The 16860-nt window shown below is 37.5% G+C and overlaps 1 protein-coding gene across 1 annotated transcript in view; it reads right to left on the reverse strand.

The window, feature by feature from the left end:
• Positions 1 to 12281, reverse strand: part of SLC15A5 (solute carrier family 15 member 5) — an 87824-nt gene extending 75543 nt beyond the window's left edge. Inside the window, exons 1-2 of the mRNA XM_034935426.2 lie at positions 11921 to 12281; positions 7136 to 7358 (exon numbers count right to left, since the gene is read on the reverse strand). Coding sequence (XP_034791317.1) covers positions 7136 to 7358; positions 11921 to 12281 — 584 coding nt within the window. The remainder of the gene's footprint in view (positions 1 to 7135; positions 7359 to 11920) is intronic.
• Between the last annotated feature and the right edge of the window lie 4579 nt (positions 12282 to 16860).

Genomic DNA, 16860 nt, shown 5'->3' on the forward strand with positions numbered 1-16860 from the left:
CTCTTTTCCTTCATTAAATACTTTCTTGAATATTCTGCTTGTTCTCTCCTGTAAACTTTTTTGTTTTTTGAGACATTATCTCACTCTGTTGACTAGGCTGGAGTACAGCAGCATGACCTTGACTCACTGCAGCCTTGATCTCTTGGGCTCAAGTGATCCTCTTGCCTCAGCCTCCCGAGTAGCTGGCACCACAGGTGCACACCACCATGCCTAGCTATTTTTTTTGTATTTTTTGTAGAGATGGGGTTTTGCCATTTTGCCTGGGCTGGTCTTGAACTCCTGAGCTCAAGCAATCCACCCGCTTTGGCCTCCCAAAGTGCTGGGACTAGAAACATGAGCCACTACACCCAGCTTCTTCTCTGAACTTCTAAAGAAAATGCTCTTTCTTCAATTATTTCATTTTTGTCAGTTTTGCTTTTCATTTATAGATTGTGAAGCTCCTTGAGGATAAGATTTTATTCTTTATTTCTTTATCTCCATGAGACCTAGCACAGTACTAGATTCAAAATAAATGGAGATTAAATAACAGATTAATAATATGGCATCTCATAAAAATCAATTAATCAAACAAACACAACGTAAAAAAACTAAAACCTCTCAATAATTGGCCTAGAAAGTAATAGAACATGGAACGTGACCACACTGAGCAAACTGATTTACTGTGATCCACTAAATGTATTTATCATAAGGTAGGTGAGGTACAAAAACTTATAATTTTCTAGGATAACTGGGTGGAGTCCCTAGGCTCAGCCACAGGTTGTCCTTTCTTACTGCTGCAAGCTGTACACTTGACTTGTGGCTGTAGCAACACAGAGAATCTGGAGCCAAAAGCACTGTTACAGTGCTTTCAGTCTTTAGGAAACTCTTTTTAAAATGTTAAGCATTGTTGAGAAAATCTCAGAGAACACTGTGTGACTCTTCAGTATACCACATGGTGATGTAAACTGCATTGCTCTAAAGAGGGTCAAGGAAAATTACAACTATTCCAAGACTTAAATCTTGTGAAATGTAGTTAGAAACCAAAAATTATAGTACTGAATATCTATGTCTAGGAAGAGATTTTACATGAAGTACTAAATGTATTTTAACAAATGCCACCCAACATATTTGATTGTGTAATTTTCTGAAAGAATTACCTAGTACAGTCATGTTTTATATATGTCTTTGTTGATCCATGGACAGGACAAGCCACAGATAATTAAGGATGAAATTGTATATGTATCATCTATAAAAAAAAGAAATAAAAACCCACAGTCTTCAAACTTACCATTAAGACTCCTTTCATCTCATAGCTCACTAGCAAATTGAATTTATAAAGCACCTCTCACACAAAAAGTCAGAGAGCAAAGCACTAAAGCAAAACAAATACCAGTGATTAAGGAAAATTGAAAGCAGCAGTGAAAATATGTTTCTTTAGCCTACTTTTAAATACAGACTGGGAACTGCAAATAATTGGGAGTATATATAAGTGGTAATTTTTTTGTCTTCATGATTGCATGGTATTGAATACAAATGAGAAAAATTGTTGCTGCAAAACTCAGCAATCCTTATGAGATTATTTTAAATATTCACTTAATTAATTTAGTAATAAATTTAAATTACTCAAATATTTTGTCATTTCTTAGACTGGCCAGTTTTGATGTGCTTCATGTTTACTTTTGGTGATTTGAAGAGAAATTATTTAAATGGTCTTTCCTAATCTGAGACAGTATCAAAGAAAGAAGGCAAATTTTCTGTAAGTTTCAGGTCTTCATAGCATTAGTGTACCATTTAAATATTCCAGAGAAAGTATTTTATTTTACATTGATCAATGTTCAGATAATTTTCCAGGGGATTTGTGACTCTTCAATGGGATAAAACTGAACTATTTAGAGGAGTCAGTGAAATAAAATACTTGGGCACTGATTTCATGGTGGATGGCTGTTGTCAATCATTGCCTCTTTTAGCATAACCATTGGCCACTGAAGTACTTCAAAGAATATTCTGGCAGCCAAACATTTGGAGAAAGAGGGGGAAAATAGAAACTTTAGAGTTCTTTTTTATCTGTAAATACATATTTTTTTCCCAGCAAAGCTGTTAAAGACAATTTAACAAAATATTGATTTTGGTAACTAGACATTAGGATTGAAGAAGTTAAGTTTTTAATTTAAAAATTTGGGGGACTGCTTTACTCTCTCTCCCAAGCTCTCCCTACCTCTCTTAAAGCTGTTTCATTCCCTTTCTGTCCTTTCCCATTCCCTCTCCCTCCTTTCCCATTCCCTCATTCTTTTGCCAACAACCGCCGCCCACCCCCTACCTTTTTTTTTTTTTTTTTTTTTTTTTGAGATAGGGTCTCACTCTGTCACCCAGGCTAGACTGGTGCAGGGTGTTCATAGCTCACTGTAATCTCAGCCTCCTGAGCTCAAGCGATTCTTCCGCTTCAGCCTCTCAAGTACATGCGACTACAGGTTCACCCCACCATGCCTGGGTAATTAAAAAAAAATTTTTTTTTTGGTAGAGATGGGGTTACTCAGGCTTGTCTCGAACCCCTGGCCTTGAGTGATCCTCCTGCCTAGGCCTCCCAGAGCCCAGGGATTCAGGTGTGAGTCACCGTGCCTGGCCAACACCCAAATTTTAACAGTTGTCCTGACTCATGTACCTTTCAAGCTTAAAAGAGAACATGTGCCCGGCTCCGTGGCTCACGCCTGTAATCCTGGCACTTTGGAGGCCAACGTGGGCGGATTGCCTGAGCTCAGGGATTTGAGACCAGCCTGGGCAACATGGTGAAACCCCATCTCTACTAAAATGCAAAAAAATTAGCTGGCGTGGTGGTATGAACCTGTAGTCCCAGCTACTTGGGAGGCTGAGGCAGGAGAATTGCTTGAACCCGGGAGATGGAGGTTGCAGTGAGCTCAGATCGCAAAGGTAAAGAAGGAAGTGCTTGTTGTTATTAAGGTGAGAGGGTAGCATTTGTTAAACTTGGCTAGAGCCAGTGCAAATAGAATTTGGGAAGGTCTGGTGATTTTTTCATAGCTATTTACAAGCTACTACTCCTCAGGATGCAACTCAAAGGACATTTTGAGTATTAATAAGATTATTTCATGAACTGCTTTGATTTTGTTTGCTGAAATGTACCTTATAAATTACGATTTTACGATTGAAGAATATATGTAGATTTATATTTTTTTCTCTCTCTTTTCAGAATTATGTTGAATTTCTCAATCAGGCAGATTTCTAAATGTGAGATAATTGCTATAAAATTGTCAGAAAGTTCCAAAGCAGTCTGAAACACAGTAGTGGGTTCAATCAATGATTAGTTTCATTTCTTTTCAAAGGCATCACTAGATTTTCCTTATGGCTCTGGAATTGTTTTCAAACTTTGTTCTTCTGAATCACCTGAAGTACTTGATATGGTAGGAATATTTCTGTCCCCTCAAATTTCATATGTTGAAATCTTAACTTGGTATTAGGTGTTATACCTCCTATAACAATGGTATTAGGGAGTGGTGTATTTGGGAGGTGGGGCTTTTGATCATAGGGGTGGAGCCCTTCTGAATGGGATTAGTTCCTTTATAAAAGAGACCTCCGAGAGCTCCTTTGCCCCTTCCACCATGTGAAGACACAGTGAGAAGCCAGCAGTCTTACAGCCAGGAAGAGAACCCTCACCAGAACCCTGATCTCAGAATTCTGGCCTCCAGAGCTGTGAAAAATAAATTTCTACTATTTATAAGCCAGCCAATCTATGCTGATTTGTTATTGCAGCCTGAATAGACTAAGACAGTACTTGTTTAAAATGTGCATTTCCTACCTGTCCTCCCAGAAAATTCTGATCCAGGAGGTTCGAGGTGGGACCTGGGAAACATTTTCAACAAGGTTCTCAAGTGATAATTAAAATGAGCAACACTGCGTTGGAACAGTGGTTCTCAACTCTAACTGGGCAGCTTTAAAAAATCCTGGTCCCTGGGTCCTACCTCTAACCAATGTAATCAGAATCTTTGGTGGCAGGATCCAGGCGTTTGTACTTTTTAAAAAAGAATCCTCAGGTGGCTTTAATATGCACCTAGGATTGACAATCATTGTTCTCAATGTTCTTGTGAATATTAAAATAGATTCTGGAAAAATGCTGTGGGATAATACATTTTTACCTCTAGTGCTTCCCTAAGATAAAATATATTTAATTTGAGTAAGTGTTAAAATCAGAATATTTCAGATACCATGTAGAGTCAATTTGAGTACCAGATAGTCAACATTTCTGGGGTGAAATAAGTCAGTCTCTAGACTTTCTTCAAGAACTTTACCAATATTCTATTTGGGCTTTTAATCATGTATATAATTCACCCTAGTAACCCCTTAGCAACAGACTGTGATATGCAGATAGGATGCAAATTATCAGGTGAAGAAAGTAGAGAAATGCAGAAGCAAGATTTGAGGTTAATTGTGGTAGAATTTAAAATTGTGGCCAGGAACAGACTTCGTTATCCTCCTTCTTTTTGCTTCCAGAAAAGAATCTGCACAGGTGTATTTACCTAGGTGATCTCCAGTATGGCGATTCTTAATTGTCCATCTCAGCTTTTGGAATATGTGGAAAGCCAGGCTCTGATCTGGATAATGACACAAGGATGTTGGCAGATTTTTATGTCTCTTGATTTCAGGGAGTTTAGCTTTATTTTTGTAGTGAGGTGCATTAGTTGAGGAAGATCCAGTACCAGATGGTAATGTTGGCTGGGAGTGGTTTTCTCACCTACATTTGGCAGCTTTACTCGGAAGTGGTGCTTTCAGTGCCTGAGACTTCCAGTCTATGCTACTTAACATGATCATTGGGAAGCTTTAGGTGGTATAGAAGCAATGACACATCTCATTAAAGGTCCCATAACTATGAACATCTGACATCTGTGCTGCAAATAGGACTGAATAAAGCCTTCAAGTGGTTACAGATTCAAGGGGTATGTTGTTTTTTAAAGGCACGGCTGAAATTCGTTATATTTACCAGTCTTGTAATTTCTAGAGGCATTTTTGACTGGAAGACATAGATTACACATTAATAAACTGCTCCTTTCAAAGATGACCTCCTCCTAAATGGGTTCCCTCTTTCCCAGCATTTAGACAATGGTTTCAGCTGATGGCTTATCCATGATTTAGCAATAATCATAACAATAGCTATCATAATTTGAATACCTATAATATGCTAGGATACTTCATATATAGGTGATACAATAGCTCTCCAAGATATTCCCACTTTGTGGATGAGGAACCTGGGGCTCTGAGGAATTAAGGAACTTGCCAAAGACCACAAAACTCCTAAGTGACAGAGCCAGGATTCTGCCAGCTGTCTGGTTGCCCAGTGGAGTCTCTGTCCATCTTGTCACCAGCCCCCGCACTGTGTACAGGAATGGAATCAGCATTCATTGCTATAAACTGCAGTAAGGTAAGTGAACATTCATAAAAGTTGGCCTGTAGTTTAGTATTTAAACTGGAAAAATAAAAAAGGTAAGACAACCAGATTCAGCCTTCAAGGCTCTTACCATCCAGTTCTTTTATCACATTAAAAAATCACAGCCTGATTCTTTATACACATTTCTAGATGCTTTAAATTTTCAAAATACTGAGCTGTTTAGTGAAATCAGAAAATAATTTTTAAAAATCTAAATATGTTCATCCTAAATTTGTCCTGGTTCCTTACAGCTGCAGAAATTCATTTTCACCCCATTCCCCATCCCCCTTCCTGAAGCCCTAAAGCACAAACCCAGTGGGAGTCCCCTCTGTTTCCCAAAGGAAATATTTCATTCATATAATGTCTCCTTTGTAATCAACACTGAGAAATGTCACTTTGATTAAACACAACTCTGAATGACTAAGACCACAGTACAATAAATTCTCCAGAGCTATCTTTCAGAACAACTGATTGCTCTCCAGTCTTAATCCTCCAGAGTCTTATTTAATCAAAATGATGTTGCTAATTAAGGATTAAAACCTCCGAATAGAATAAAAAAGAAGGATTTTTCTTTCTCCTTTGGGCAGGTCAAGGAGGCAGAATTTGCTGCAAGGAAATAAAGAGTCCCTTCTACCTTTGGTAAGACTGCATTGTTCTCTGACATTAGGACTTAATCCAAAATAGGGCTGAGTGCTTTGTAATATTAATATAATTGGAGAAAGAAAAAAGGGGAGCAAGAGAAAGAAAAAGAAAGAAAGAGAGAGAAAAGAGGAACTGCCTCGGATAGCTACATATGCCTATACATACACATATAGACACTATTTACTCTAAAAATGGACAATGTAGCTCACATCTGTTTGACATCCACTGATAGATAGATAACAAAGAATAACAAAGAAGTTTTATACTAAATTCTTAACTACCCTCCCTTAAGATCCATATATTAATTTGTTTTCTTGAATTTGTATTTGGTAATATAAATTGTTTCCTTAAAAAACACAAAAACCGACGAACTCCATAAGAACTCGTTGGGAGAGACAAAGATTCACAGGAAGGCTGTTTGATTTTCATGGAATATAAACTCTTTTAGGTGTTGGGAGCGAACTGGATGAGAAACAGAGATGCTGGGTGATGCTTTAACAAATTGCAAAATACTTCTTTCATCTTTGCATCTTCTCTCTGCATTGGCCTAGAAATTTATAATCTCTGCCAAATTAGTCTATTACAATACAGATATACTAACAGCTACCATTTTTTGATCACTTACTATGTGCCAAGTTCTTTGCCAGTAATACACATGGTGTTACCTCTAATAAAACTGGAGAAGAGGAGGTATTATCCCCCTTCAGAAATGAATAAACTGAAGTAGAGAATAAATGACTAGGTCAATGTCAGTCAGCTTGTGTTAAGCAGAGTCCAGACTTCCACCCAGGTCTCTTTGGTTCCAAAACCACGTTCTATTCTGCAGGACAAGGCACTTCAAATCTTTTTACCTGGAGGATAAATGTATCCGCGTGTGTTGGGAAGGTGCTGGTGAGCTGTACTGGTCTGCATGAGACTTAGAAGCTCCTGTGATTACTGACTGAATCATCATCACAGATTCATCACATCATCACTTAGCCCAATTCATCACAAAGACTGAGCAACTACTACCCAAGTGGAATCAGAAAGTAAACAGTGAGAATGGTCATAAGCCTCTTTTCTCTCCTAGCCAGTGCTACTTACCAGTTAAAAAAAGACATCGTTTTTTGTGATCCATACTCCTGAAGGCCAAAAGCACCCAGTGGACAGACGATGGCTCTTATGCCTCCAACCCCAAGGCAAATGGTCAGCAGTGCTACATAAAACAGCCTGTGCTGCTCTGTTTTTGGTATGTTGTTAACTGCATGGTAAGTGCCCAGATAGAAATCTTCCAAGGGAAAAGCCACCACAGATAACAAAGCAGTGCCTGTAGGTAGAGAAAAAAAAAAGAATAAATGTAGCATAGAACAATTGGATCACCAAATCACATTTTAAACAGGGTTTTTCTCTGACAGTGGCATCATTTTGTGATTGTCTTATCCAAACATTTATGGTAGTCATTGCAATTTCAGGGATAGCCTGATGTTTTCCAATTGTAAAAACTTCCTTCAATATGTGTCTTAACTAATCCGGAGTTTTAGGTTTTTTTTTTCCCTCAAGCTTGAACTATGTTTTCTCTCAGAATGTATGAGCAAATCATGTTTATTTTGCCAAAATTAAAATAACTCAGGAAAGCATTGTATAAAAAATGAAGCTGTTAATATTCCCACCCCCAGAGAAAACCACTGTTAATAAAGGTTATTTGTTCTTAATCAATCGAGTGACAGAAAACACCATGATCTCACACATCTCAGAAGCTTATTACCTAAAAGCTTTGAAGAAGAACATTATCATAGTTAGAGGAGAACACAGCCTTTTTTTTTTCTTTCCTACTTCTGTTTCTCCTTGTAATGTCTTTCTTATTTCTCTTATTTTTCACACAGCTGGATGGAGCCTTCTTTGCCACAAACAGAGTTGAGAAAGCTGGGGACAGAGGAGTGTGAGTGGAAGGAGAGGGGACCTAAAGTGACAAAAGAAGGTCGAGTATCCTTCTCTCTTCCACCTTGCAGGGACCACACTTGATGACTTTCCTTGTCTAATAAAAATTACTATACAATTCCATGCTTTTGCTAAGCTCTTTATATTTTGCCAAGCATGCTCATGGACTATATTGTTTCATCTTGGAAAAACTTTGTGATGTGAGTGGATAGATTTTCTTATTCAATTTTTTTTTTAAAGAAATAAGTTCAGTGAGATTAAGTGGCTTGCCCAATGTTATAAAGTAACCCAGTTGTAATCTCCCTCTTCTTGGACCTCCTACCATCAAGTGGTCAAATAAATTTTTTTTTTTTTGGAAATAGCATTCCCCCCTATCAGATTACAAAAGTAATACATTCTTACTTCAGAAAATTTGAAAAATAGAGGAAAGCACTCAGAATAATACAAAAGGCCCATGATCTCATGACTCAGAGATCATCTTTACATGTATAGTTTTACTTTTATAAAATAAAATATTTTATAAATATTTATATTTTACTTAAATATATATAAATATATTTTATAAATGTATTTTACTTAAATAAATTGAGGTTACACTGTTGAGTTTTTAATGTAACCAAATAATATGAACAATTTTTAAAATACCTTTATACTTTTCCAACATGATTTCTAGTGATGATGTGATATTCTAATCATAATGTGTTTTAAAATACCTTTTCAGTTATTTTAAATGAATACCGTAAAATACCCTGACACATAAGTTTTGTGCACATCTTTATTAGCCTAAGTTCTCAGTCAAAGGCATTCCTATTTTTATTGCTTCTTAATACCACTGGCAAATGTTGTTTAACAATGCAACAAGTTAATCTCCTACCATCATTGTATGAGAAGATCTTCATTCATACTGGTTACCATCATTAATTTTTTTGTTTTGATGATTCGATTAGTGAAAAATGTCTCCTCCATGTTCATTTTGCTCTTCATTTTATTAATTTGGCATTAATGTTATTTGGTATAAATGTTTATACAGTTATTTCATGTGGTTTGTTTTCTCAATTAGATTATAAATTCCTTACAGATAAAAATTTGGTCTAATGCTTCCATCTCCCCTACAGAGGCTTTCACAATGTAAAGACTATATGCCCTTAATAGCTATTTGGCAACAGATTCATTTACCATGAGGTGAGCCCTTTAAATTATTGAGTTTGAAATGTTCCCTTTTAAGGTTAGCCAGATATGAAACTAACTGCTCTCTTTCTACCACTTAGTCTTCTCTTCTGTAGATGTGACGTGAGGCCTGGCTAGACAAAGGGATGGCCAAAGAGGAGGGACAGGACAAATATTTCATGCAGCAACTATTTACTTAGGAACAAGGCACTTTTATTTGAATGATGTATTTGTGTAACTTAGAAACACACTCTACTACCATCTTTTGAGAAAATGTCATAATAGGCTGATTGTGTTACATCAAAACTTTATCCCTATCTGTTGTAAAACGATGCAGTAAATAGACAAAACAATGACATATATGAAGAAAAGTCTCCTCTGTGATGTGTGCAATTGTGTATCTCATCATCAGTATGCCTGCATTTAGTAGCTCTGTAGAAGCACCATGATGTGTCATACCCCCTGCCAGGTGATGGGGGTCCGCTGGCTCTTCTCTCCAGGAAATGTTGAGTCCATCAGAGAAGTCAGCCATGCAGGTGGACAATTATATTATAAAGTGATGGATGCAATCGTATAAGTATTATATGGGTGTGGTTGAACACAGAGAAGCTAGCAACAAACACTATTTGGTTCTTGAAAGAATAGCAGGAGTTTTCCAGTCATGGATAAGGGATGGAAAGATAAGGGAAGGTGACAATTTCAGAAAGAGAGAAGAGCATGTACAAGATTAGAAAACTAGGGAAGGAGGCCAGGAGAAGTTAGCAAGGTTGGGGTTGCATGTTGAACAACAAGTCTAGAGAGGTGAACTTAGAATAGGTTGGTAAAGTTGTTGTATGCTAAATTAATAAATTTGGATTTAATTTTTTAGATAATAGAACCAATATAGAGATTTATTTGTTCAGGAAGTCAGTGTTGTTGGTAGAATGGAGTACAAACTGGAGACTGACTGACAACTGGCAGCCGAGTAAGTAGGCCATTGGAATGGTTAAAAACAAGAAAGCTGCATTTTTTCAGCTAGGGTAGTAGCAATTCAGACAGAAGACTTTTTTTTATATATAACCTCTGATATTTAGTGACAGTTGGAATTTGATGGCAGCTGTAAGTGGAGGGCAACAAAGAAATAACTTTTAGTAAAAAAAATGAATGGATGTAGAGTTGACTTAAGTCTTTTGTTTGCCAGATTCCAAAGTTGGGATTTCCATCCTGTCTGATGACTGACCTCAGAATTTAGACTGATAGCAATTACCATGTTAAACAAGAAGTCAACAAATGCTACTGGTGTGGCCTGTTACCAAGGTAAGCAGAGTAAATTAGTCTGGGATTTGCTTAAATGTCTTCTTATCAGAAAACTTTTTCTCGGTACCAAGTAGCAGCCTCATCACCATCCATTCCATCCTGTCCCCCTACCCAGCTTTATTTTTCCATCCTAACTCATTGCCACATGACATCATATCTATTTCATCTTTTATTTTCTCTCTCCCTGCACCAAAAAGTCAACTTTAGCAGGAACAGATGACTTTCTTCTCTATTGCATTTCCAGACCCGGAATAATGTCTGGTACAGAGTAGTCAATAAGAAATATTTGTTGAATGTTGAGTGATTATTTGCCATGCAGTGACTTAGTTTTTATTCCACAGAACTAAAGCTGCAAAGTTTCCAGGTTTGACTTAAACTCCAATGGATTCTCTAAATGGTAATTTACTACCTGCCTGAGATTGTGTGATATGTTGAGTACCTGATATCTATCCATCTCTTTCTCATCTGTCCCCCTACCAACACTCATTTCGGCTGTACCTCTCATTATTGGTGAACAGCATGCTATATTCCCAAGTTGCTCAGATCAGAAACTTGGAGCTAATTTTTGACCCCCGTCACATTTGTACCTTTATTTAGTTGCCTTATAGCTTTTCACTTGTTCTCTCCTGAATTGGCACTTTATTGCTTAAACCATCATCCTGAGATTTTCTGATCTCTCTCTATTTAATCCCTCACTGTGGTTGTCCATCCTGTATTGCAGAATAGCATTTCTCAAATGTTGTTTTCATGATATTTTCAGAGACTTCTTGTTGCTTAAGAAGAATAACTTGAACTTTTCAGTCTAAAATTCTAGTCTGTTCTTCAAGTTGCTCTCTATTCCTTATTAAACTATCTTGGTATTTTCCCAGCATTTCTCGCAATCGGTCCCAAACTTTTGCAGATATGTATTAGTATATATGTAAAGACGCACACTGTAGTGTCCAATTTACTCATTTCTAAAGCATATAATCATAGTTAATAATACAGAAATCATGACATCATATGCAATCTTAATTACTATATGACTAATTAAAAGACCACCTTTGGATAAACACATTTCTCAATTATTTTACATGAACTTCGAAAACCTTTTTTAGCACATTTCATCTTAGTTGTGAAGCAGATACATTTCACGTTTCTGAGGGAATTTGTCATGAATTTGGGCTTGAGGTAAAAAGGTTTTGGGAAAGGAGGGCATTCTAAGGAGTAAGATAGATATGTAAAGGAGTAATTATAATAAAATATAAATGCAATGATATAGGCATCAAAGCATTCTCTAACACACACACACACACACACACACACACACACACAGACTTACTAGCATTCTTCCAATAGTACAAAGAATGAAATACATTGAAACCACATTCTTACTTCATTTATCACATTTTATGCTAAGAGCAGAGTGAAGATAATATAAACTAAAAATTCTAACAAAAATCTACTTAATTAAGTCACAAAACAATCCAGTCAGCAGAGGACACTCACCTAGAAAATGTAGAAACAAGCAAATATACACCAGTTTGTTTCTTCCTAAATAGACATCAGTGAGCCATCCGACAAACACAGGGGTAAGTATTGAAGTTCCAATAAAACACAAGTTTAAGATGGCTGCTTGGCAATTGTGATAGCCAAGCTTGATAGTGCAAAAGGGGATCATGTTGCAGACGACTTCAAAGAACGTGAACCTCTCACACAGCTCCACCAGAAGCAAGCAGATTCCAACCTGAATTTTTTTCACAGAGTGTGAGGAACACAAATCGCCAATATGTCTTACAGTTTTCTCCTTCTCAATGCTGTGATGTAAGTGTACTTTCTCATCAGTTATGGTAAAGTCTGTAACAGACATGACTACCCTCCTTGAACACAACTTATGTTAGCGGTTTGAACTTGGTGATATTTTGAGCCCCATCCCTCTGATGAAAAAATAAGAACGTTGCTTTGAATTTCACATCTCCATGCTAGAATTTCATAAGGTTTGTTTTTTGCACATGGACGTTGTTCCTTTTGATGATCCAAGAGCATGAGTATTTAAATGTTCACGGTAGCTCAGTGTAGCCAAATCTGATTTGTTTGCTTAATTACTTAGCGGCTAAATTAGGATCGTCCTCCAAAATTGTATTGAATTACATGAATCCAGTTGCAAACATGTGGAAACTCATCTGCCTCATACTGATAAAGGTTTAAATATTGAGGCAGAAGAAGCAGTTTTTCGGGAGAATTTGAGCACTAGATCAAGAAATAATTTGAGTCTAATAATTTCTGATACTTTAATTAAACAAGCCAGAACAGTACCAAGAGATAAAGCGCAAAAGGAAACCTGTTTTGAGGGGCACGATATCTTATCATTATTACACTTCTTGTTATTTTTGGTTGGAATTCTGATAAGAAACTTAATTAGGTAACAAAAGTGCTAGTACATTTAGGTAACAAGCAGAGTTTACAAGAAAGTAATTTAAGTGCACTAATGAAAGGAGAAAATATTAAACGAAACCCTGCTTCCTTTTAGTTGACCCCATGCTTGTAGAACAGCCTCTCAGAGGAAATCAGAATCAAAAGGTGCTATTTAACTCCTTTATTATTAATCAGTAGTCAGGGATACAGCAACCAGCCTACACAGGCTTTGGGGAATATTGGATCTGGTATCACCCTGACCCTTCAGCTGGGTGAATGGGTGTTAGCATTCTATTTTGGAAAGCAGGAGGGCCAATTAAGCTAAAAAAGCAGCAGTGAAAGAGAACACCTTAACATTTAGTGGCTTAGCTGCAAGGACATAGAAAGAAAAGGGACCGGAACTATTGGGTCAAAGTCATAATTCAACACTTGAGTATAGGAATGTTATTCTCATGCTGGAGTCAAAACCTAAAGACCAATAGGGACTTTTGACTCTGGTTCTCATCTTTTGGTTGTGAGAGACTGGGGGCAAAATACTCTGTTTTGACCCCTTCTAATAGCCTCATTGTAATGGTAGCTATTTGTCTCTGCTCAGCATTGCTACTTTGGTAACAATGCCCTAAATTTCCTTTGTGTAAATTGATCATGCAATTTATGATCCAAACTTGGACAGTTTTGTGCAGGTGAAAAGTGATGCTATTTATGGTTACTCCTAAAAAAAAAACAGTTATAAACTGGGACTGTCCAGGGCAACATTCTAACACGTGTTCACCCTACCTTTGGAGAATGACTCCTATCTATTACCTGAGATCATGGTGGGGCTGTTGATCAGGATATCCCTTTTCTTCTAGCCAAGGGGGTCAACACCCAGTCTAAGATAGTCCTTTTACTTTTCTCCTGTGGAATTTTAATCTTGAGTGGAATGACTTAAGAATGGGCATGGTGGCAGCTGAGTTATTCAGATGGCAGTGTATTAGTCTGTTTTCATGCTGCTAATAAAGACATATCCAAGACTGGATAATTATAAAGGAAAGAGGTTTAATGGACTTACAGTTTCACCTGGCTGGGGTGGCCTCACAATCATGATGGAAGGCGAAAGGTGTTATCTTACATGGCAGCAGGCAAGAGAGAAAAATCATAGCCAAGCGAAAAGGGAAACCCCTTATAAAACCATCAGATCTAGTGAGACTTATTCACTACCATGAGAACAGTGTGGGGGAAACTGCCTCCATGACGAAAATACCTCCCACTAGGTCCCTCCACAATACTTGGGAATTATGGGAGTTACAATTCAAGATGAGACTTGGGTGGGGACACAGTCAAATCATATCAGCAGTACCCAAAAGGGACTGCCCATGAGGCCCTGATAAACTCAGCACCTCCCTGATTCTTTTTCTTCTGGAGCCACGATTACTTTTTCCTTCTGTAGAAGGCTCAAAGAATTCCCATTAATTTTAGTTTGATTTAGTTAGCCCCATTTGGCTTCTGTGGCTTACAAAGAACCCTAAATGATACTTTACTTTTTTGTCTACCTAGATGCAAGGGCAAGCTGTTCTCTAGCCACTGGCTGATTTCTTTAGACCCTGACAAAGTGCTCCTTCCTAGGCAGAGTAGCACTGCTCTTTCCCAGGGCCTGATGATGATCCCATCTGGATTGTTTGGCTCCTCTCTGTATACTTGCTCAAGATCAGGCTCCATTTGCATTGGAGCCTGATCTTGAGCAAGTATACAGACAGGAGCCAAACAATTCAGACTGGCCATCAGAGAAATGCAAATCAAAACCACAGTGAAATCTCACACCAGTTAGAATGGTGATCATTAAAAAGTCAGGAAACAACAGGTGCTGGGGAGGATGTGGAGAAATAGGAACACTTTTACACTGTTGGTGGGACTGTAAACTAGTTCAACCATTGTGGAAGTCAGTGTGGCGATTCCTCAGGGATCTAGAACTATGAACACCATTTGACCCAGCCATCCCATTACTGGGTATATACCCAAAGGATTATAAATCTGCTGCTATAAAGACACATGCACACGTATGTTTATTGCGGCACTATTCACAATAGCGAAGACTTGGAACCAAGCCAAATGTCCAACAATGATAGACTGGATTAAGAAAATGTGGCACACATACACCATGGAATACTATGCAGCCGTAAAAAATGATGAGTACATGTCCTTTGTAGGGACATGGATGAAACTGGAAACCATCATTCTCAGCAAACTGTCGCAAGGACAAAAAACCAAACACCGCATGGTCTCACTCATAGGTGGGAATTGACCAATGAGAACACATGGACACAGGAAGGGGAACATCACACACTGGGGCCTGTTGTGGGGTGGGGGGAGGGGGGAGGGATAGCATTAGGAGATATACCTAATGCTAAATGATGAGTTAATGGGTGCAGCACACCAACATGGCACATGTATACATATGTAACAAAACCTGCACGTTGTGCACATGTACCCTAAAACTTAAAGTATAATTAAAAAAAAAAAAAGCATTACAAATCAGCAAGAAAAAAAAAAAAAGATCAGGCTCCAGGTGGTGGTACCTGTGGTTTGGGGACACTTGAGTCAGTAAGAGCAACAGCATTTGCCTTCTTTGGAGGGGATATTTTGGTAACCCTCCAAGAGAGCCACCTATTTAGAAATAAAGTTTATTTTAGTTATCTGTAAGGGGGAAAAATCTGACTTCAATAGGGACATAATAGTTAGCAAATAGGATATTCATTTAAGTGGGAGTTAGGAGAACTAAGTTATATTCCTGCCCCTTTATCACTTAAGGCAAATTTCTTCCTGTCTATGAGCCTATTACATTAACTGCAAAATACAAACAGTAAAGCCTGTCTCAGAAGATCATTTCTGAGGCTTGGTATAAAAAAGGGCTTATGAAATGTCAAGAATTGCACATGGAAATGCCTTTGTTATTACTTGCTTCTATATTCCTGCATTTTCTAGCTACTCTAAGCAATGAGCCATAAAGAAATGTCATGGAACCACTTCCAAATTCCAGTTTGCACAAGAGACAGACTTAGGAGGCCTGGATTATGCGGAATAGAGTTGAAGCAATGGGAAACCACCCCCTTTTTATTTGTCACATCCCTACTAGTTCTCAGTACAAAGTTCACAGTGAGCTCAAAGGACAAGTAGTAATTCCATTTGAGAATAATACTTGGCAGGGTATATTGAATGTCATCATCTTTATCAACAGACTTGGGCCCTTGAGTAAGACTTATGCATACTTTAGTTTTATGTAAACCCCTCCCCCATTCCAACCCAGGCTTGTTCTCTGTCCCTGCCTCTTCTCTCTGTTATAAAGTGATATTTTTCTCCTTTATAGAGGCAATGTATGGAATGTATGTAAATTGGATACAATTTGGAAAATATCTAAAAATAGAAGAAAAACCATGGAAGTTTTTGAAGCATTTTGTTGGATGTTTTCTCCCCATGGCGTGTTCTCTTTATTAGTAGATTTAAAATATTTAAATTGTATAATTGTATACAATTATTGTTCAATACATTTTCTACCCCATTTGTAGGTACTGTTAAAAAGCATTTTAACCTGCCATCATGAACTCTTTGTAAACATAGTTTTTTATGGTTGCATTAATGGAGACATAGTTTACTTAACTATTCTTCCATCGTTGGTTAGTTATATTTGTTTCAGATTGGTTATAAGCCAGCCTTTGTCAAACATTTGACCATGAACCCACAGTTGAGAGAAAAAAAAACCTTTATAAATAATGCTGAAATGAATATTTGTGCATAAAGCTTTCCCCATTCCCTGATTATATCCTTAGGCTGGTTTTTCAGAAGCAATATCACTGGCTAAAAGTATGAGAAAGTGTTTCGGTTTCTTGATATATAATGCAAAATTACAATATAAACTTCAGGAATTTTTTAAAATTGGAAAGCCTACATTGTTTTTGGAAGGCAAAGACTATACTTATCACTAGAATTCTTCATTGGAAAGACAAAGTCACAAATGAAACATAGGGAGTAATAATGTTGACCATACTTGTACATGTTGG

Source organism: Pan paniscus, chromosome 10 (genome assembly GCF_029289425.2).
Source record: "Pan paniscus chromosome 10, NHGRI_mPanPan1-v2.0_pri, whole genome shotgun sequence".
NCBI lineage: Eukaryota > Metazoa > Chordata > Mammalia > Primates > Hominidae > Pan > Pan paniscus.